Source organism: Perognathus longimembris, chromosome 28, assembly GCF_023159225.1.
Source record: "Perognathus longimembris pacificus isolate PPM17 chromosome 28, ASM2315922v1, whole genome shotgun sequence".
NCBI classification, from domain to species: Eukaryota; Metazoa; Chordata; class Mammalia; order Rodentia; family Heteromyidae; genus Perognathus; species Perognathus longimembris.
Window position 1 is genome coordinate 34,102,267 of NC_063188.1, and position 21,579 is coordinate 34,123,845.

A 21,579-nucleotide genomic window follows, 5' to 3' on the forward strand; every position below is an offset into this window, starting at 1 on the left:
TACTCCGCCATCTTTGTTGTGCTTTAATAAGAAGCATGTGCTTTGGTTCATCATGTCCTGTTCCCTTTGCTTATGCTATATCAGAGATGATCGTAAGGTTTGAACCACTATTCTATACAAATTTGCTCTTTGATGTAAACAAACTCTCCTTTATTCCTACTTAGGTACCCAATATCAATCCATAGTAAATGCATGTCCGTTTTCTCAAGTATCCCTGACTGTGCTCAGTAGCCAACAGTCACTATCAAAGCAGAAAAGACAGAGAAAACATAATTTACTATACTCAATGAAGAACTGCAGCTTACAATCACACAGGGATCCTTACCTATTCCTGACAACCTGCCAAGACACAAGGAACAGCCACTCAGAAAATTCAACACTATAAGGCAATCACAATGAAGAACTTATGAAAAGCAGAAAAGCCATCTGCTGAAGGGAGCTTTCTTATACCAAACTTGAAAGAAATCCCGCTCTATTACTTCAAATGTGACTATTTTCCAAATCTTCTGGCATCATGTGAACAAAATGCCCAGAAGTTAAGAAACAAATGTGGCAACTACCAGTGTAGGGATTTTTTTAAATGTGTCTCTAGTATCACAGATGGTAACTAGTGATATTACAAAGGGTTCATCAAGCCATACATCTGGCTAGATAACAGAACTCAAGTTCTCAGCTTATCAGTTCCACCAAAATTACTGAAATTAAAGAGGCTGTTGAGAAAGTCATTGAAGATTTGAATGGCTTTTAGAAAGTCCTGAATTAGGTTTTCCTAATCATCTGTGTTTTGTAGCTCTTCATTTTGTGTTTCTCCAACAAGAAAAATATTTGTAAAATCTTGGCATTGATGGTCCAAACCTGGAATCCTAGCTAGTCAGGAGTCTGAGATCTAGAGGATTGGTGTTCAAAGTCAGTTCAGGCAGCAAAATGTCCAGATTCCATCTCCAAGGAAATAACCACCAAAAAGCTAGGGTGGAGGCATGGCTCAAATGGCTGAGCAAGTTAATTGAGAGCAATCATTGCCTCAAGTTGAAGCCTCTATACCAGCAAAAACAACAAACACTGTGTGTCATGTCATACGATTTGTATGCATTACTGAGGCCCAATCCACTAAGATAATCACGGGCTCTCAAACTGGGTGCTGGCGGCTTACAGCTATAATCCTAGCTATTTAAGAGGCTGAGATCTGAGAATCAAGGTTCACAGAGTATTCAAGAGACTCTTATGTCTAACCAGTAAGAAGGCAAGAGATGTGCAAGTAAGTGTAGATCAAGGGATAGAGCAGTAGTCTTGAACAGAAAAAGGTAAAGAGGAGTGTCATGCTGAATTTTGAGTTTAAGCCTCAGTACTAGCACACAAAAAGAAAAAAAAACCCAAGGGTTTTTTTTTATTTTTTATTTTTTTTGGCAGTCCTGGGCCTTGGACTCAGGGCCTGAGAACTGTCCCTGGCTTCTTTTTGCTCAAGGCTAGCACTCTGCCACTTGAGCCACAGCGCCACTTCTGGCCTTTTCTATATATGTGGTGCTGAGGAATCGAACCCAGGGCTTCATGTATAGGAGGCAAGCGCTTTACCACTAGGCCACATTCCCAGTCCCCCAAGGGTTTTTATTTTGTACCCTGTGAACTATAAAATATGGTAATGGGCAATATCTGACAAAGAATTTGCTAAAAGTTTTAAGGTCTTGGCTTTTAAATAAAAATAGCATACACAGTTAGTGATATGACCAAGTTGTAAAGCTCTGGTCTGGCCTGGGAATACGGCCTAGTGGTAAAGTGCTCGTCTCGTATACATGAAACTCTGGGTTCGATTCCTCAGCACCACATATATATTAAAAACCGGAAGTGGCACTGTGGCTCAAGTGGCAGAGTGCTAGCCTTGAGCAAAAAGAAGCCAGGGACAGTGCTCAGGCCCTGAGTTCAAGGCCCAGGACTGGCAAAAAAACAAAACCAAACAATAAAGCTCTGTCCTAGCAAGGGAGAGGCCGTGAGTTCAATCCCCAGTAGCATAAAAAAAATGCCATACTTAAAGAAAGGTTGGACAAATGGGACTGCATCGAACTGCAGAGCTTCTGCACGGCAAAGGACATAGCTCGCAAGATAAACAGAAAGCCCACAGACTGGGAGAAGATCTTTACCGGACATTCAACAGACAAAGGCCTCATCTCTAAAATATATGCAGAACTAAAAAAATTACCTTCTTCCAAAACAAAACCACAAAGAACCAATAGCCCCCTCATCAAGTGGGCTAAGGACTTACAAAGAGACTTCTCTGATGAGGAAATGAGAATGGCCAAGAGACATATGAAAAAGTGCTCTACATCACTGGCCATAAAAGAAATGCAAATCAAAACAACATTGAGATTCCATCTCACCCCAGTAAGAATGTCATATATCAAGAAAACTAACAATAACAATTGTTGGAGGGGATGTGACCAAAAGGGAACCCTACCTCATTGTTTGTGGGAATGTAAACTGGTTCAGCCTCTCTGGCAAGCAGTATGGAGATTCCTCAGAAGGCTAAATATAGAACTCCCCTATGACCCAGCAGCCCCACTTTTGGGTATCTATCCAAAAGACCACAAACAAAATCACAGTAATGCCACCAGCACAACAATGTTCATCGCAGCACAATTTGTCATAGCTGGAATATGGAACCAACCCAGATGCCCCTCAGTAGACGAATGGATCAGGAAAATGTGGTACATATACACAATGGAATTTTATGCCTCTATCAGAAAGAATGACATTGTCCCATTTGTAAGGAAATGGAAGGACTTGGAAAAAGTTATACTAAGTGAAATGAGCCAGACCCAAAGAAACATGGACTCTATGGTCTCCCTTACTGGGAATAATTAGTACAGGTTTAGGCAAGTCATAGCAGAGCATCACAAGGACCAATAGCTATACCCCTATGAACACATAAGATGATGCTAAGTGAAATGAACTCCATGTTATGGAAACAATTGTTATATCATAGTTGTAACTACTGTCAACGTCCCATGTATATCTGTAGCTTCTATTATTGATGATGTTCTTGTATCACCTTCCTATGTTTGTACCTACACTATCTCTGTAATCTTATCTGAGTATATTGGAAACCGTGTATACTGGTATTGGAAGTAGGAAATTGAAAGGGAATACCAAATTTGACAGACACAGGGTAAAAAAAGACAAACAACTACAAAAGCCAATACTTGCAAAACTGTTTGGTGTAAGTGAACTGAACAGCTCAGGGGGGAGGGGGGGAAGGTAAAGGGGGAGGGGGGAGGGGGGTATGAGGGACAAGGTAGCAAACAGTACAAGAATGTATCCAATGCCTAATGTATGAAAGTGTAACCTCTCTGTACATCAGTTTGATAATAAAAATTTGAAAAAAAATGCCATACTTGCTGGGTGCTGGGTGCTCACACCTGTAATCCTAGCTACTCAGGAAGCTCAGATCTGAGCATCATGGTTTGTAGTCAGCCTGGGCAGGAAATTCTGTGAGACTCATCTCCAAACTACTCAAAAAAGCTGGAAGTGGCATTGTGGCTCAAGCAATAGAGCACTCGCCTTGAGCTTCAAAAGATCAAAGACAGGGCTGGGAATATGGCCTAGTGGCAAGAGAGCTTGCCTCGTATACATGAGGCCCTGGGTTCGATTCCCCAGCACCACATATACAGAAAACAGCCAGAAGTGGCGCTGTGGCTCAAGTGGCAGAGTGCTAGCCTTGAGCAAAAGGAAGCCAGGGACAGTGCTCAGGCCCTGAGTCCAAGCCCCAGGACTGGCCAAAAACAAAAACAAAAACAAAAGATCAAGGACAGCACCCAGGCCCTGAGTTCAAGCCCCAGGACTGGCACTCACATATACACACGCATGTGTGCATGCGTACATGCACATGCACGCACGCGCACACACACACACACCATATTTTACTCTCTTCCATGGTTAAAGTTTCCTGAGGCTTGGACTCAGGGCCTGAGCACTGTCCTTGGCTTCATTTTTGCTCAAGGCTAGCACTCTGCCACTTGAGGCACAGTGCCACTTCTGGCCACTTTCTGTATATGTGGTGCTGGGGAATCGAACCCAGGGCCTCATGTATACGAGGCAAGCACTCTTGCCACTAGGCCATATCCCCAGCCCCATGGTTAAAGTTTTAATCCCAAGGATCGAATGATCTAACCTGCAGCCTTAAAAGATGTATGTAGGGCTGGGGATATAGCCTAGTGGCAAGAGTGCCTGCCTCGGATACACGAGGCCCTAGGTTCGATTCCCCAGCACCACATATACAGAAAACGGCCAGAAGCGGCGCTGTGGCTCAAGTGGCAGAGTGCTAGCCTTGAGCGGGAAGAAGCCAGGGACAGTGCTCAGGCCCTGAGTCCAAGGCCCAGGACTGGCCAAAAAAAAAAAAAGATGTATGTAAAACCTTGTTTATCCACTAACATGAAGTTCAATAGTAGCTAACATTCATTTCCATAACAACTTTCCTACCCTTCCATATAGGTTTGTAGTAGTACCATTAGCTCTTCAGTGCCAAATCACTAATATGTCAGTCAAGCCCACAAAACCATGAATAACTGTTTAGGGCTCCCTTTCTATTTTTTTTTCCAAGTAGTAACTCAGGTCAGTAAAAGAGTAAATCTGTATGTCATCTATGTTACAGCTAGTGACTGGAACTCAGAAGTACATACAAACTATACTGCTTGGCTAGGAAAACATCACTTTGTGATACAATCATCTGAAAGACTTCCCAGCACCCTGGAAATCACAGTAGTACTTTCATCCATACCTCTTAGCTCCGCCCGCATCAGGTGAAACAATGGTACAGTTCCTCCATTCCGAGATGTTCTCCCTAATCCACTTCAGGACAGCAGGCTCTGCATACAAATTGTCCACTGGGATATCAAAAAAGCCCTGGAGTAAAAGGCTGGATCAGTCTGGCTTCTTTGTTCCTTCTTTTCCAATAATAAATGGCTAACATTTAAGAAGTAGTGACTTACATACATAGAGACTACTTTACTGCAATTTCTAAAGATCCAACTGAGGGTTTGGCAGCCAAGATCAGCAAAACCATCCTTTAGCCACCTCATACCTAACCATAGGAACATGAATGTGCCCCTATGAGGAACAGCCAAGTTTAGCAAAGGCTGTAAGAACTGCCCAGCAAAAATGCACGCTCAGTGTGCTGGGAATGCGGCCTAGTGGTAGAGAGCTTGCTTAGCATACATGAAGCCCTGGGTTCAATTCCTCAGCACCACATACACAGAGAAAAAGCCAGAAGAGGCACTCTGGCTCAAGTGGTAGAGTGCTAGCCTTGAGCAAAAAGAAGCCAGGGACAGTGCTCAGGCCCTGAGTTCAAGCCCCAGGACTGGCAAAAAAATGCACACTCATGAGTTATTAATAAATCACTTCAAAATCCTATAGTATATTAACTTGGTGGAAGCTGTTTATTATATATGGTCAAACAGAAGAAATGTCTTTTGAGTTTATACAAATTAACTTGTATTAAAGTGTCCTTATTCTACAATAATAAGTACAATCCTCTGTACTACATATCTCACTGTATTTTCTTAAGACAAACAATAATGCTTTGAAATATTAAATAGTGTAAAATAAATGAAGTAATCTACTCCCCTTAGTTTGGGTTTCTAAGAAAAAGCACATTCTGCCTAGTGCTGGTGACTCGCACTTGTAAACCTAGCTACTCAGGAAGCTGAGATCTGAGGATCATGTTTCAAAGCCATCTCTAGCAAGAAAGGCCATGAAACTCTTATCTCCAATTAACCACCAGAAAATCAGAAGTAGCATTGTGGCTCAAGTGGTACAGCACTAGCTTTGAGCTGAAGAGCTCAGGAACAGCGCCCAGGCCCAAAGTTCAACGCCATGACTGACGAAGAAAAGAACGAGAGAAAAAAAAGGAAAATCAGGTTCTACAACTTTAAAAACAACTATATTATGTAACTAACTCCTCTGTACATCATCTTAATAATAACAAAAAAATGGGGAAAAAAGCAACTCTAGTGAAACTTAGAGCTACCCAATACTGCTGTTCAGAATACGTGGAGAAAGGGTAGAAACGTGTAGCAGTGGAATGCAGACACTGATGTTCTCATTATCTGATACATGTAAATATAATCCCTCTGTATATCACCTCTACAATAATAATAATAAAGTAAATTCTAAAAAAAAGCCTCCTGTTCAATCTCAGCCTTTGATTTAATTATAGAATCATGTAACTTGTTATGTTCATTTGAAAATGTTCTATCAGGTAGCGCCAGACATTTTATATAACCTCTAATGTAAATAAATGAAACATCTGACAAAGTTTCATGGCTTTTGTTAATAGCTGTTTGATCTGGAACCTGCTGAAGCAGTATACTGATCTGGTCATTTGCTGTACAAAATGTCAAAGTAACTGTCTTAATCCTTGGAAATATGGTGCTGTGGGTTTGAGTCTTATTCCATAACTGTAACCTCTCTGTACATCAACTATATTGTAACAATAAAAAATAAATAAAAAGTCTTATTACAGCATGTAAGATCTTTGTGGAAGGGCTAATGTCTAGTCAACACGTTTTTAATCTATACTTTTAATTTATACTTTAAACTTTTCATCAATATTTCAAGTATACTTAAAATGTATGAAGAAACTCTTTATGTATGTAAAAATGAAAATGTAAGTTATTGTCCTCAAGCAATTTTATTATATTTTCAAATCATAAAGTAATGCATTAGCCCTTATGCTGTGGGTGTTAACAGCCCACCTTGCATTCTTTTCTAGGTTTATTAAATAAGGTTAAATTTTCTTGTTCATGTCTAGCTTACTTGAGCTATCTACTTGGGCAGGTTTTCTCAGCCCTCAAGCCCCTCAAGAAACTGGGACTACAGATGTGTACCACCATGTCTGACTCTCCTCTGATCTTTCTAACCCCCAATATTTAGCTTTTACTGATACCTGGATCTGAGAAGCATGTAGATCCATGGTGATGATATGATCTGCACCAGCTACAGACAGCATATTTGCAACCAGCTTGGCTGAGATTGGAGCCCGGCTCTAAATGGAAAGAAAAAAATGGAAAATCACTTCATTTGCTTGAGAAATATTTATTAAGTACCTGCTCTATTTAAGGAACTGTGCTACTAGAAAAGTCATGGAAAGCAATGTGGTACCGAGTACATCATAATCTACAACAAATACTAAGTGCAATATCTTTATTCCAACTAAAGACACTACAGTAAATAAAATTATCTGGGGCTGGGAATGTGGCCTAGTGGCAAGAGCGCTTGCCTCATATACTTGAAGCCCTGGGTTCGATTCCCCAGCACCACATATATAGAAAATGGCCAGAAGTGGCACTGTGGCTCAAGTGGCAGAGTGCTAGCCTTGAGCAAAAGGAAGCCAGGGACAGTGCTCAGGCCCAGAGTTCAAGGCCCAGGACTGGCCACCAAAAAAAAAAAAATTATCTTCCTAACTTTATATACCGAGTTTCAGCCTCTACTGCTTCCAGTGTTCAATTATTCAAATTCAGTATTTTAATACATAAAGTGTTGATCAAGAGGGAGTTTAGGGGGCAGGGAAAGAGCAACTGGCTGTTGGAGGATGGCTACTAGGTATGAGGGAGGTAGGATAATAAGGAGAATGAAAGAGGATTAATATGATTGAAGTAGATGTTTGCAGTATGAAAACAGAACAATCGAGCCTGTTGAAATTGTTCTAGGAAAGGGAGAAAAGAAATTATGAGAGTGTGCGATTGACTGGAATACATTGTAAACACTGATTGGAATATATTGTAAACACTGATTGGAATACATTGTAAACATTCATTGGAATATATTGTAAACATGTGGACATAGTACAATGAAAGCCCCTGATATGTGCTAATGAAAAAATTTTAATAAAACCTTTTAATGCACTTATACTTATACCCGTAATGACATCTCACCTGCCAAAGTTCAAAAATGCATCACAAGGTATAAGTTGTTACCTTATAAATTATACTACTGACTCATCTGGAGGTCAACTTTCCAACAACCTCAACTCCCTTCAAGCACTGCACCCTGTACAACAGCAAAGTCCGCACTCCACTCCACATTCTACTAGAATAAGATTATCTGTCCTTCTCCCTAGGTATTGCATGTAAAACTTGGACAATAATCAGTCATTAGATCTGTGGAGTTTTATGTACATGCTTCATCCTCTAATATACCAAGCATAGGAAACTTTATGAAGGTCACAATGAGGATTCTGATTGCATGATATTTTTGAGAGGATCTATTATAATGGTATTTTGTTCCTTGAGACCTGTTCTCACTGTCTGCCAGGCTGCCCTAGAATTAATTCCTGGGCTCAAAGAATCCTCTGGGTCTTAGCCACCAGAGTAACTGGGAATACAGGTGTGTATCAGGGTACCTGGCTAGGAATTTCCTACAGTTTAAAAAATATAGGGAGTTGGAGGGGTGGCTCAGGTGGTAGAGCCCCAGTTAGAGCGAAAGTAACCCTCAGATTATCAAGAGTTCCAGTCTTAGACAAAACAAAAAATAAATAAAAACAACCCTTATAGGGTTGGAGGCATGGCTCAGGTGGTAGAGAGCTGGAAATTTGTAAAAGCAAGCATCAGATAACAAGTTTGAGTTCCAGTCTTGGACAAAAAGTATTCTACTCCACAGTATTGGTACTTAGTCTTAATAATGTGATCAAAAATGAGCTAAATGAAAGTCATATATTTGTTGAATAAAATAAAAACACATTGCTTTATTTAAACTGATCATATGCCTATTGTTTTGAAGATAGGTCAATACCAAAGGAAATAAGATTTTTAAATGTCCAATAGAGTAGGATAAAGGACTGATGAGAGGAAGTGAAGTTAATCAGAATACAGTGTACACTGTAGAAATGATGAACCCTCTCTGTGTACAACCAGTGGATGCTAATAAAAATAATCTAATATTATAGTTAAAGAATTCATTACTACATAATAGTCCTCCTTTCACCGCTTAAGAATATTCTGGACTTGGTGGGCACCAGTGGCTCATGCCTGTAATCCTAGCTACTCAGGAGACTGAGATCTGAAGAGAGGTTTAAGCCAGTTGGGCAGTAAAGTCCATGAGACTCTTATCTCCCCAATCAACCACCAAAAAGCTGGGTATGTTGTGGCTCAAGTGGTAGAAGGCTAGCCTTGTGCACAAGTGTTCAGAGATAGTGCCCAGGCCTTGAGTTCAATCCCCAGGACTACACGAAAAATAAGATAAAATAAACTGGACTCAAGGTACAGTTCATTGGTAAAGCACTTACCTTGCATATATAGCTCTGGGTTCAAACACCAGCACAAAACAGAGAAAGAACAAATCTGCTCCTACCTTATCCTTCTTATCCTGCCGAGCATACGGAAAGCATGGGATGACTGCAGTAACTCGGCTGGCTGAAGCAATCTTGCAGGCATTAATCATGATCAAAAGCTCCATTAGATTGTCATTAATTTCACCACAACCACTCTGAACAATGTAGACATCTTCTCCACGTACACTTTCACCAATTTCCACACTAGAATAAACAATGACAAAATAACAAAAGTGTTTTTTTTTTCAAAACTATATTGTAAAGAAAAGTCTAAAACCCATAGTTTCCTGGGCTGGGAATGTAGCTTTGTGGTAGAGTGCTTGCCTAGCATGCATGAAGCCTTGGTTTCAATTCTTCAGTACAGTACCACATACACAGAAAAAGCTGGAAATGGTGCCGTGGCTGAAGTGGTAGAGTGCTAGCCTTAAGCAAAAAAAAGAAGCTCGGGGACAGTGCCCATGCCCTGAGTTCAAGTCTCAGGATTGGCAAAACAAAAACAAAAACCTACAAGAATAGTGTGGATGGGCCCCTCAAGCTTCATGAGTTCTTCTGAGGGAGCCCCCTATACCAGAGGCAGCTTACTGCTTCCACTTCCTCTAGTGCCCTATATAAGTATTATGAGCTTATACATGTGACATGGCATGAAAAAGGTAGGTTGACTTACTGTGAAGTATACACAAATAATTGGACCATAATTTCAGGAAGATGACCATATGTTAGGAACACATATCTGATACATCACCTGTGACTTAGTTCATACATAATGAAAGTAGGAATATCATAAGGAATGAATCACCAGTTGTAAACTTCATAGGAACTTATGCTAATTACAGAGTAGGGCTATAATTTACCATATGATGAAAGTTTCAATACCCATACTTGGGTCTGGTACCTAGAAAAACTTAGAATCTAAAAAAGAAAAAAAAAAGAATTAGTAGCCATGTAGCTCAGTGGTAGAGTACTTGCCTAGTACAATCACCATGTTCAATCCTTAACACTACGTAAAGGGAAATAGGGGGCTGGGTTTCTTTTTAAAGAAATCAACTCAGAACTACCACACAGCAGTACCACTTCCCCAATTAATCCTTAGGTGTGGCAGGGGGAGTGGGAGGGAGGTGTACAGACAAGCAAGAGTAGAATGGTCAAAAACTCCTACTGGGCAACAGAAAAATTTTACTCTAAATAAAAAAGGCAACTGTTATAAAAAGATGCATTCTTTTCTCACTAGTGCAGGTAGGCATCAAAAGCATGGCTTCAGAAACTACTTGCTGTATGTGCTCTATTAGGATCACTGCTACCCCATACCTCTCCCAGATGAGGTGGGCATGTAGCTCAGCTACAAAACACTTGACTAGCATGGTCTTGGGATCCATCTCCAGTATCAAGCAAAAACAAAATAAATAGTGAAAAAATCAAATCAGAAACCAATTAAAACAGAGAAAACGAGGCAAGCAAGGAAAACATTAGTTTAAGATATGTGAAGATAAACCTTCCTTGGGCACTGAATACAGAAAAGTATTTTATACTATAGTCCTTATACTTGATGTGAATTATTTGTTTATTAAGTTCTTGCCAAATGGTGGCACATGTGTCTGTAATCCCAGCACTTGGGATGCAAATTTGGGGCTATATAGAAGAACCCTGCCTCAAACAAAAAGAAAAAAACCAGCCAGGTGCTGGTGGCTTGCGCAAGACCTGAGAAACATGGTTTAAAGCCAGCCTGGGCAGGAAAGTCTATGAGACACTAATCTCCAATTAACTACAAAAAAATAAAGCCAAAAGTGGAACTGTAATTCAAATGGTAGAGCACTAGCTTTGAGCAAAAAAAAAAAACTCAGGGACACGGGCTGGGGATATGGCCTAGTGGCAAGAGTGCTTGCCTCTTATACATAAGGCCCTGGGTTCAATTCCCCAGCACCACATATACAGAAAATGGCCAGAAGTGGCGCTGTGGCTCAAGTGGCAGAGTGCTAGCCTTGAGCAAAAAGAAGCCAGGGACAGTGCTCAGGCCCTGAGTCCAAGCCCAGGACTGGCCAAAAAAAAAAAAAAAAACTCAGGGACAGTGCCCAGGCCCTGAGTTTAAGCCCCCAGACTGGAACGAGAGAGAGAGACAGACAGACAGACAGACAGAGACACAGACAGAAAACCAAAAACCACTTGAACACTAGAAAAATAACAAAACAAGCAAACGAAAGAAGAAAACCATAGAATTCAAATCAATAAAACTGAAACAGGAAAACAGAAAAAAAAATCAATGAAACAAAAAGCTGGTTCATAGAGGGATTTCTGTACCTGAAAGACTAAATGACAGCTTCAGAAAACAGATTGAGGAACACTTTCCAACACATTTTTAAGACATTAAAACCAGACAAATAGAAAATAAAACCACAGTGGTAGAAGGAAACGGGTGTGGCTACCAGATGGAACAGGATAGATCCTTGCAGGGACAGGGCCATTTTGTACCTTAACTGTTACCAATGTCATCATGCTGGTTGCATTATACCAGTTCTATCATGAAATGACAAAACTAGAAAAACCTGACAATGGGAGTTTGGGACAAACTAGGCAATGAATACACTGAACTGATCCTTATAACTACATATAAATCTATAGTTATCTCAAAAGAACCACTCTTTTGTGGCAGCCTAAGGGGACTTAGGACTTAAATGCTATCTCTGAGTTTCTTTTCACTCAAGGCTAGTGTTCTACCACTTGAGCCACAGCTCTACTTCCAGCTTCTTTTAGTAGTTTATTGGAGATAGAGTCTCACAGACTTTTACTTCTGGCCTGTCTTCAAACTGCAATCCTCAGATCTCAGCTTCCTGTGTGCATAGATTACAGGTGTAAGCCCCCACCACCAAACTTAACAGTGTTGGGGATCAAACCCAGAGCCTACATACATGTGCTAGGCAAGCACTGTAACCTGGGCTACACCCCCCAACTTCCAAACATTTAAGCTGCATTACTATACCTTGAATAAACCATTTCTGCAACCTTCAGTGAAAATTAAGGTCACAGAAGCATAAAAGACAAAGATATTTCTGTGGTCAGCCAAAATACTCTTAAATCAGCTCACAGCTATAATCCTCTAGTTACTTAGGAGGCTGAGATCTGAGGATGCAGGTTCAAAGCCAGTTCATGCAGTAAAGTCCATGATCTCCATTTAATCAGCAAAAAGCTGAAAGAGGAGGGGGACTCAAGAGGTAGAACACAAGCCTTGAGGGAAAAGGCCAAGCAAGAGCCCAGCCGTGAATTCAAGCTCCAGTACCTGCATCTAAAGTCTCATTCTTATGGTTTCCTCTAAATTTGGACAAGTTACATTGGCAACTTAAATGAAGAAAAGTTGTGCCTATATAACTCGTTTGCTCCTAATATAATCTATTAGGTAGAAAGACCTAGTTTAGCAACTGGATGGGCAGTATTACTACTTGTTCTCTCCTTCTGGTTACTGGGTGTTTTCTAGTAGTCTGGAACAAATTTTCTTCCCAGATGTTCTGAAGAGACCAGAAACATACTAAGAAAACCAGCTTCAATGGAGGAGAAATACAAAAAGGAAATAAAGTGAATCTAAAAGATGGTATTCTTATAATAAAGAATTTTGACTATGGAAATGTTGGCATGTACAAAATGCATGGGATTAACTAAGCAAAAGATATGGTTAAGAAAGTCCTAAGTGGACTGATTGGGAATGTGGCTTGGTGGCAGAGTGCTTGCTTGCCTTGTATACATGAAGCCCTCGGTTTGATTCCTTATCACCACATATATATATATAGAAAAGGCCAGAAGTGGCACTGTGGCTCAAGTGGTAGAGTGCTAGCTTTGAGCAAAAAGAAGCCAGGGACAGTGCTCAGACCCTGAGTCCAAGCCCCAGGACAGGCAAAAAAACAAACAAACAAATAAACAAACAAAAAACCAGAAGTGGAGCTGTGGCTGAGGGACAGCACCCAGGCCCTGAATTGAAGTCCACAACCAACCAACCAAAAAAAAATCCTAAGCAACCAACATTAAAATACGTTTCCTGTCAGCCAGCCCAGGAAAATCAAGTAAGAATTTTTGTCAATATTAAGAGAGACCAAATTTTACTATGTCTAAAAAAATTATATAATCAAATTAAGATCCCATAGGAGCAAAAGTTTTAAAAGAACAATAACTCCTATCATATAAAATAATGTCTCAAAATTAACTCCAGGGAATGGGAAAAAATAAAACCTAGTATTCAATTTTTAGTCAACCAAGTAAACTTCTGAATTTTAGTTCCCTTCTCTGTAGACTCCTCGCAGTGTTAAGGGTTTTATAAAATTCGTTTCATACGGGCTTGGATGGCTTGGGAGGCTGAGATCCCCGGATCAAGGTTCAAAGCAAGCCCAGGCAGGAAAGAATGTGAGATTCTTATCTCCAAATAACTACCAAAAAGCTGGGGGGGGAGCTGTGTGGTTCAAGTGGTAAAGCTATCAAAGACTGATTTTGAACAATTTGAACAATTTAGTTATCTAAAATTATGGTGTAATTGGGGGGTGTGAGTCAAGCTGTACAGTGCTTGCCTAGCTAGTATAACATGTGCAAGGATCTAAACACCACCAATAAATTAAACTATGTATCGCCTAGCATTAGTGGTTCATGCCTGAAAATCCTAGCCATGCCTGTAAATCCTAGCTGAGACGTGGAAGATCCATGTATGAAGCCAGCCTGGGCAGAAAAGTTTATGAGACTACATCTCCAACTAACCAGGCTGGAACTGTGGCTAAAGTGGCAGAATGCCAGCTATGAGCAAGAAAGAGTGCAAGCACAGAAGCCCTGAGTTCATGCTCCTGTACCAGCAACCAAAATAATGCTGTAACTATAAATCCACACAGCGTCCTAAAACTATTTACACTAAATATTAAAGGAACAAGCTATCTGATATATACTGCTAGGGAAGGAAGGAGGCTGTTAAAACAGAGGTGGTAAAACTGATCAAAGTACATTATAAGCATGTATAGATCACAATGAAATCCTTTTATATAATTAATTTACATTAACAAAAATATATCTTAAAGCTGGGTACTGGTGGTTCACGCTTGTAACCTAGCTACTTAGGAGACTGACATCTGAGGATCACAGGCAAGAAAGTCCCTGGGATTCTTACTTCCAATAAACTACAAAAAAAAAAAGAGCCTGAAGTGGAGCTGTGGCTCAAGTGGTAGAGTGCTAGACTTGAAGAGCTCAGGGACAGTGCCTAGGCCCAGAGTTCAAACCCCACAACACAAACAAACAACCCCCCCCCTTTAAACATTTTACATTTTCTACAAAATTTAAATACAACTGTAAAACATCTGGGAGGTCATAAATCAAAAGGTGAGCCAGGAGCTGGTGGGTCATGTGTGTAATACTAGCTATTCACAAGGCTGAGATTTGAGGACACAATTCAAAGGCAACCCAGGAAGTCCATGAGACTTTGTTTTTAATTTATTGTGAAGGTGAACAGGGATAACAGTTATCTAACTAAGATAATGAGTATATTTCTTTTGAAACACTGTTACCCACTCTCATTTTCTCCCATTACCCCTGCCCCACCGGTTGCAAAGTTCATTTCCAACATAGTATCTATTAAGTATCCCTGTTGCATTAGTTAATCCTTTGTCCTGCTGTTTCTGGGATTCCAATTCCCTTCCACTGTCCCATTTGCTTATATACAAGACAAAGGGTGCAGATGATTAAAACAGAAAGAACAAAATAGAAATAACCGCATACAGGACATAATAAGAACCTCTCATTTCCAATTCTTCAAGTTCATTTTGATATACTTCATTCTATAAGGTTCTATGCACTTAGTGGTTGGGCTATTGTGATCCCCTGCTAAGAGTGTCATAGACATATTCTAGTGATATTAAATGAGGGAAACCATGCAACCCATATTTCCTGGGTTTTGTTTGCTCTTTTGGTTGGTAGCAGGGTGTGAACTCTGGGCCTAGTCGCTTTCCTGAACTCAGCTCAAGGCTGGCATGCTACCACTTAAGTGCCACTTCCGGTTTTCTGGTGTTTAACTGTAGATAAGAGTCTCACAGACTTCCCTGCCTGGGCTGGCTTTGAAACCCTGATCCTCAAATTTCAGCCTTCTGAGTGGTTAGGATTATAGGCATGAGCCACTGGCACCTGGCAGGAAAAGTAGGTTTTATATTCAATAAAGATTCAGCACATCTATAGAACCAAATAGTTCCTTAAGCCAGAGACAAGCAAATTAGCCAGTCAGGAATTATTCATGTTGGGATTAATTAAAATCAGTCTGGAAAATTAAGTTGCTTTCCAACAATATAGCTTCAGGTTTTGTCTGGTATGTAGCATTACAGAGGGTAGGATTAACATAAGGAGAAAACAGTCTTCATATTTTCCCTGAAACCACTGGAAAAGGATTTAATAACCACAGGAGCTAAAGGAACCTTGGAAATAAAACCTTCTTAGATTTCTCACCCTTTTAGAACCATGAGTCAAATAAACTTTCATTGCTTATAAAAGAACAAACATAGTATTCTTGTCCCCTAGCTATACTGCCACTCAGAGTCTAGTCCTAGTTCTTCTCTATTAAGGTCTAGGGAAGCATAATGGTGTGGTCAAAGTTCTAACAGCAGCCTGCAAGCTCTTAGGCTAAGGTATTGCCTGGTTACAGATACTATCAGTGTTTGCACAATCGTTTACATCACAATCTGCAGCCCAGTATTCCTGGAGGATATCCATTACTTCTATAGGCTGTCTAAAAGCCATAAGGAAATCAGCTTAAAGAAAAAAATGAGTAAAAAGCATTTATAAAAATGCTTGAAGTAACTTTTCCTAATTGAACTGATCCTTAAGCAAAAGACACCCTGATTATTTAGGACTGGGCAGTGCTTTGATTTGATCAATTAGGTAGCAACAAAATACAAAGGACATCAATCAGAAGCAGAATAGTCCAATTTTAGCAGAAAGGGGCATTGGAAAAAAAGGGAAATAAGTTATTTCCCAGATATTCCAGTGGGAGGGTGAATGGGGGGGGGGTAAGCAAATAACAAAGCTTTGAAAAAAAGTCAAATTACAATGCACTGTTCCATTTAGTTTTCCCTTGAAGTGCCTGTCCTTAGTTATTTTAACATTCAAATATAAGGGTTCCCTCTCAACAGCCCCCCAAATTGGATAAATTGGTGTTCCTGAAAACCTGCTCATGTGGTACAGTACCAATAGCAACATTGGAGAAGGGCAAGGATGTATTTCTTAACTAAGGTGCTCTGAGTATCTCGAGATGACTAAAGCTGAGATGTAGACTGTCAAGGAAGGATGCAATTAGTGCATCCCTTTATTATCCGATTAACTAGACTTAAGGGTGGCTCGGATTACACGGTAGATAATTCTAAAAATGTGAATAACCAATACTTGTCGATCTAAGGGATGTCGTCGGTACTATTTCCACGCTTTCAGTATCTAACGTCAGTTTCCCTCAGTACCAAGCCCAACCGATAGGATTTAGAATTCAAAAGCTGCTTTTCAAACTTCTAGAAAACACTATCTGGGATCAAAACACAGTAGGCTCCCGATGTATACTAAGTCTATGAGTGGATGAGAACCCAGTCTCACAGGGGCGATTCAACAGGGAAGCGTCAAGCCACGTGTCCCCATGGCTGAGGCTAAGCCTCTCTACCCTGCCCTTCCCTGGGTACACTGCAGCCACCATCCCCACACTGGGTGTGGCCTCGTTTTACCTTCAATCCTAACAGCTTCACCCCAAGCCCTGTGTTGATACCATCCACCGACCGCACGGTGAAAATGAACCTGACTCCCATGCGAGAGGTAAAATAACGGAAACCGCACGCGGAGCGCGCACGCCGGGGGCCACCGTTTTATCCCCAGCCCGAGTTCCTCAGAGGCGGCCCCACGCCCCAGCCCCCAGTCCCCGCAGCCTCCGCGACAGGGGCGGCTGAATTCTGACCACGATCTCAATTTCGTCCTTACCAGGTCTCTTGATTGCTGAATTTCTTAGTCACCACCTTGCCCAGCTCCAGGCCCAGGCGGTCGGCAATTTTCTGGGATAAGTCTTGGTGAGAGCTTCCGCTGAAGATTTTGATATTCGGCATCTTGGACAGTTAGCCTAGGAGTTTTTCCCTCAGAGGCCACGGGTGCTGCGAAGACCAGAAGCGAGGTCAGCGCAGAGACTGAATGCTAACTGCCTCACGGTACTACTCCGCCATCTTACATTCCCGCCCGGCGCGCGCCTCTAAATTACCGAGCGCCGGGAGGGTGGGGGGGGCAGGACCAATGGGGAAAGTCCACACCCTTGCCGCCCTGATTAGCGGAGTGTGGGGGGGGGGAGGCGGAGGCTACGGGGCCTTCGCCTCCGTTCAGGGAGCGCTGGTATTGGTTGGAGGCCAGAGCGGGGTGGAGACTTGGAAATAGTCCCGCCTCCGGTTGCTTGGCAGTTGGGAGAGCTGTCTAGAAAGCACTCAGACGTTTCACTGAGAATGAAAAGATGTGGGTGGGGTGGGGAGATGACGGTGATGACGCTTGGGGCCAGATCTTCCCCGCTCTGGGGGAAATCAACCACACTTGCTTTTTTTGTTCTTCAGCACAAGAGACTAAATTTGGCTCTGATATACTCTTTCTTGGTTTTTGGGTTGCTTTTGACTTGTACGTGTTTTTTGTTTTGTTTTTTTAAGACAAGGTTTTGCTACCCTCAAGCTAGGCATCCTCGTCCTGCCCCAGTCAGTACAGTGGGATTAAGGGCGTGTACCACCATGATGGGCTTCTGGTTTAGGAAATACTGGTTTCCTAGGGTTGGATGTATGACTAAGTGGTAAAGAGCTGTGTACTTAAGTGTGAGGCCCTATGTTTGAGCTCTAGCACCACATATATCTCCCCCAAAGCACAAACAAACCAAAATGACAAAAATAAAAAATAAAAGTCTCGTCATCACAGTGACAGCCCTAATACTGTGCAGTTTTCCGACCCAACTTTTATAATGAAGGAGTTGAATGAAAGCACTTAAACACTGCAGAGACACCCATACTGCCTCATCCAAAGGACTTATTTACCCACTGCAATTACAAACTGTTGTCTCTGCTGGTAAGACCAGTCTCTGAAGGAAAGTGGCTGAAGGCACTACACCTGACTCCCAGCAGACATACTGCAGGGCAAAACTATCTTTTGTTCCTATTGCCAAGATCAAGTAGGTTCGAACAAAGGAGGGAGTGTACATTTTCCAAATGTTTGGGCAGGGAATGTTGGATTTATTTAATCCTTCCAAAGGAATATAGTCCCCTAAAAGAACTGGAAAGTCTACTTTTCAATACCATCTCCCACATGTGAGCCTCAAGGGCACATTTGAGTGGCTAATGTGCTTTTTCTCTAGGCATGCTTTTTGTCAGTCGCAGGACTCAAACTCAGACCCTGGGCACTGTCCCTGACCTTTTCTGCTCAATGCTAGCACTCTACCACTTGAGCCATGGCACCACTTCAGCTTTTTCTGAGTAGTTTATTGGAGATAAGAGTTTCATAGACTTCCTGTTGGGACTGGCTTTGAACTGCAACCCTCAAATCTCGGCCTGCTGAGTAGCTAGGATTACAGATCTGAGCCACCAGCACCTGGCTTTTTTATTCTTTAATAAAGCTACTTGCTCATTGGACCAATTTGAACCATATTTTTATATATGCTTTAATTAGACATACTCTATCCATGATAAGAAGTGAAAATGCATACAATTTTAGAATCAAAACGGATTGTGTGGAAGGGAATTGAGAGGAAAAAGAAAAATGAAAAACTTGGAAAATATATTAAGCCATGTAAGCCAGAGACAAGTAAATATAGGCTGCATATTTTTCCTCATTTGTGGTAACTACAATGTGCCTATAAATCTACAAGTAAACACACTGAATGACTCAAGTAAATAAAACTGGGACATGATAAAGTATATAAGACCCTAGTCATTCTACTTATAGAGGCCAAACGAGGTTATGCATAGGAGTGGTGGACAAAGATTCAATAGCTATGGATGGATGATCACACAAAATTATATTCTATGAAATGAACTCCAAGAAAAGGAAACAAAAGACATTCTTTACTTGTCACTGTTGCTGGTTTTGTTTTCTTTTCCTTTTGTCTTGTTTGTTAGTTTGTATTTGGGAGAGTAAGGGAGGGCACATAAAAGGTGGAACAAGGATGAACAAATACAACAGTGACACTAGACACTATGTAGAAAATGAACTGGATATCTTATGGGTGGGGATGGGAGGGAAAAATGGAAAAGAGAGATGGAAGCGAAGTTATGGTTCAAAAAGTAGTGTACTTATTGTGCCTGAATAATTTAACTGTAACCCTTCTGTGTATCAACTAAAGAAATACAATAAAAAAGAATGATGAAAGGATTTTTCAAAATTTATGTGCTTAGTTATGAAGAAGGCATAACAATTCACTGAGCCACTGGCACTGGTGGTTCATACCTATAATCCTAGACTCTCATCTCCAATTAACTACCAAAAAAGACAGAAGTGGAGCAGTGGCTCAAGAGCAATACTAACTTTGAGAACAAAAGCTCAAGGACAGGACCCAGGCCCTGAGTTGAAGACAAGCACACACACACATACACACACACACACACACACACACACACACACACACACACACAAACACACGATGTAACTCAGTGGCAGGGCACCTATCTAGCATGTGCAAAGCCCTGGGTTCCAATCCCAGGCACTGGAAATATAAAGATGAAAGAAGGAGGTTGATGGGGAGTAAATGAAATAAGAAGAACACAGGGATGAGGAAGATGAAAAAGTTGACTACAGTGCTCATAACTACAGATCTTAAAAATAGGAAGTGTTGTCTGGTGCCTGTGGCTCATGCCTGTAATCCTAGCTGCTCAGGAGGTTGAGAGCTGAGGATCACAGTTCAAAGACAGCCTGGGCATGAAAGCCCATGAGACTCTTATCTCCAAGCAAGCACCAAAAATTTGGAAGTGGCACTGTGATAGCCTTGAGCTATCACAGGGACAGTGCCCAGACCTAGAGCTCAAGCCCCATGACTGACAAACAAAAAAAATAGAAAGTGTTTTCTACAATCATTTGTTCTACTAGCTTAATTTTGCATATGACAGAAAAAGAAAATATTCAAAGCAGTATCCTTTCTGTGCCCTATTGTCATTTTCTGTAGTTTCTGTGACTGTCTTCTGACATTTGTCATATTTTCACTACCCAAAAATGTGTTAAGGGCTGGGAATATGGCCTAGTGGTACAATGCTTGCCTCATATACACTAAGCCCTGGGTTTGATTCCTCAGCACCACGTATAGAAAAAGCCAGAAGTGGAGCTGTGGCTCAAGTGGTAGAGTGCTAACCTTGTGCAAAAAGAAGCCAGGGTCAGTGCTCAGGCCCTGAGTTCATGCCCCAGTACTGGCACAAAAAAGAATGTGTTACAGGCTCAAGGTACAGGCATACTTGGAGATGAAAGCAAACTGCATGATATTAACATATGGAGGAAAGGCATATGGATATCTCGATTTAGGACCTTTTGGAATTCCTTCTCCTTTCCCTTTCTTTCTGCATTCTTTGTTTTCTCAGTATAAATAAACTTTTGTGATACTATTTTTTAAAGGAAAGGCATAAAATCAGTATTGTTCTATTACAGTTTATTGTTATATATTTACTTACTGAGTACTTTATTGCATACACTGTAGTAAACTGTTAAATGGGGGACTACAAGCACTCGCTCCCAAGGAATTCTTGGATTTGATATTTGCTGATCACTTCAGCTCAGGGCCTTGAGCACTTCTGGGTGCTCTATCAGTTGAGCCTATGCTAATTAACTGGAGATGGAGTTTCAGAAACTTTTTTGTGAGACTGGCTTCGAACCATAATCCCGTAGGTTGCAGCTTCCTGAGGAGATAGAATCAGGAATGAGCCACCAGCCCAACTATTGAGCACTTTTTTGGTGTCAGACTCTGTCAGGTCACTAACAAGACAACAGTGGTAAATAATCAAAGACCTTCTCTTCTCAAGGAGATTGTGTTCTCTGTAAACATATAAATAAAGAAAATATGTTCCACTTCAAGCGGTGGTCATATATGCTGTAGAGAAAGTCAGGTAAGGTTGCACAATCCTATGCTTATTATATGGGAATATATTTCATGAAAGAATGGAAGAGGAAAAAGAAGAGCCACATTAACATTAGGGATAAGCTGAAGAAAGATTAAGGGTGTGAATAACCTAAGGCAGCAATGTCTGACTTAATTGTGGAGTGGGAAGGGGATGGGTGTGTCCAGAGCTGAGTGA

At 41.1% G+C, this 21,579-nt stretch overlaps 1 protein-coding gene across 1 annotated transcript in view; it reads right to left on the minus strand.

Moving 5' to 3' along the window:
• Prps1 (phosphoribosyl pyrophosphate synthetase 1) overlaps positions 1-17,537 on the minus strand; it is a 29,511-nt gene extending 11,974 nt beyond the window's left edge. Inside the window, exons 1-4 of the mRNA XM_048336411.1 lie at positions 17,270-17,537; positions 9,334-9,517; positions 6,932-7,030; positions 4,766-4,890 (exon numbers count right to left, since the gene is read on the minus strand). Coding sequence (XP_048192368.1) covers positions 4,766-4,890; positions 6,932-7,030; positions 9,334-9,517; positions 17,270-17,391 — 530 coding nt within the window. The 5' untranslated portion in view covers positions 17,392-17,537. The remainder of the gene's footprint in view (positions 1-4,765; positions 4,891-6,931; positions 7,031-9,333; positions 9,518-17,269) is intronic.
• Positions 17,538-21,579: the final 4,042 nt, after the last annotated feature.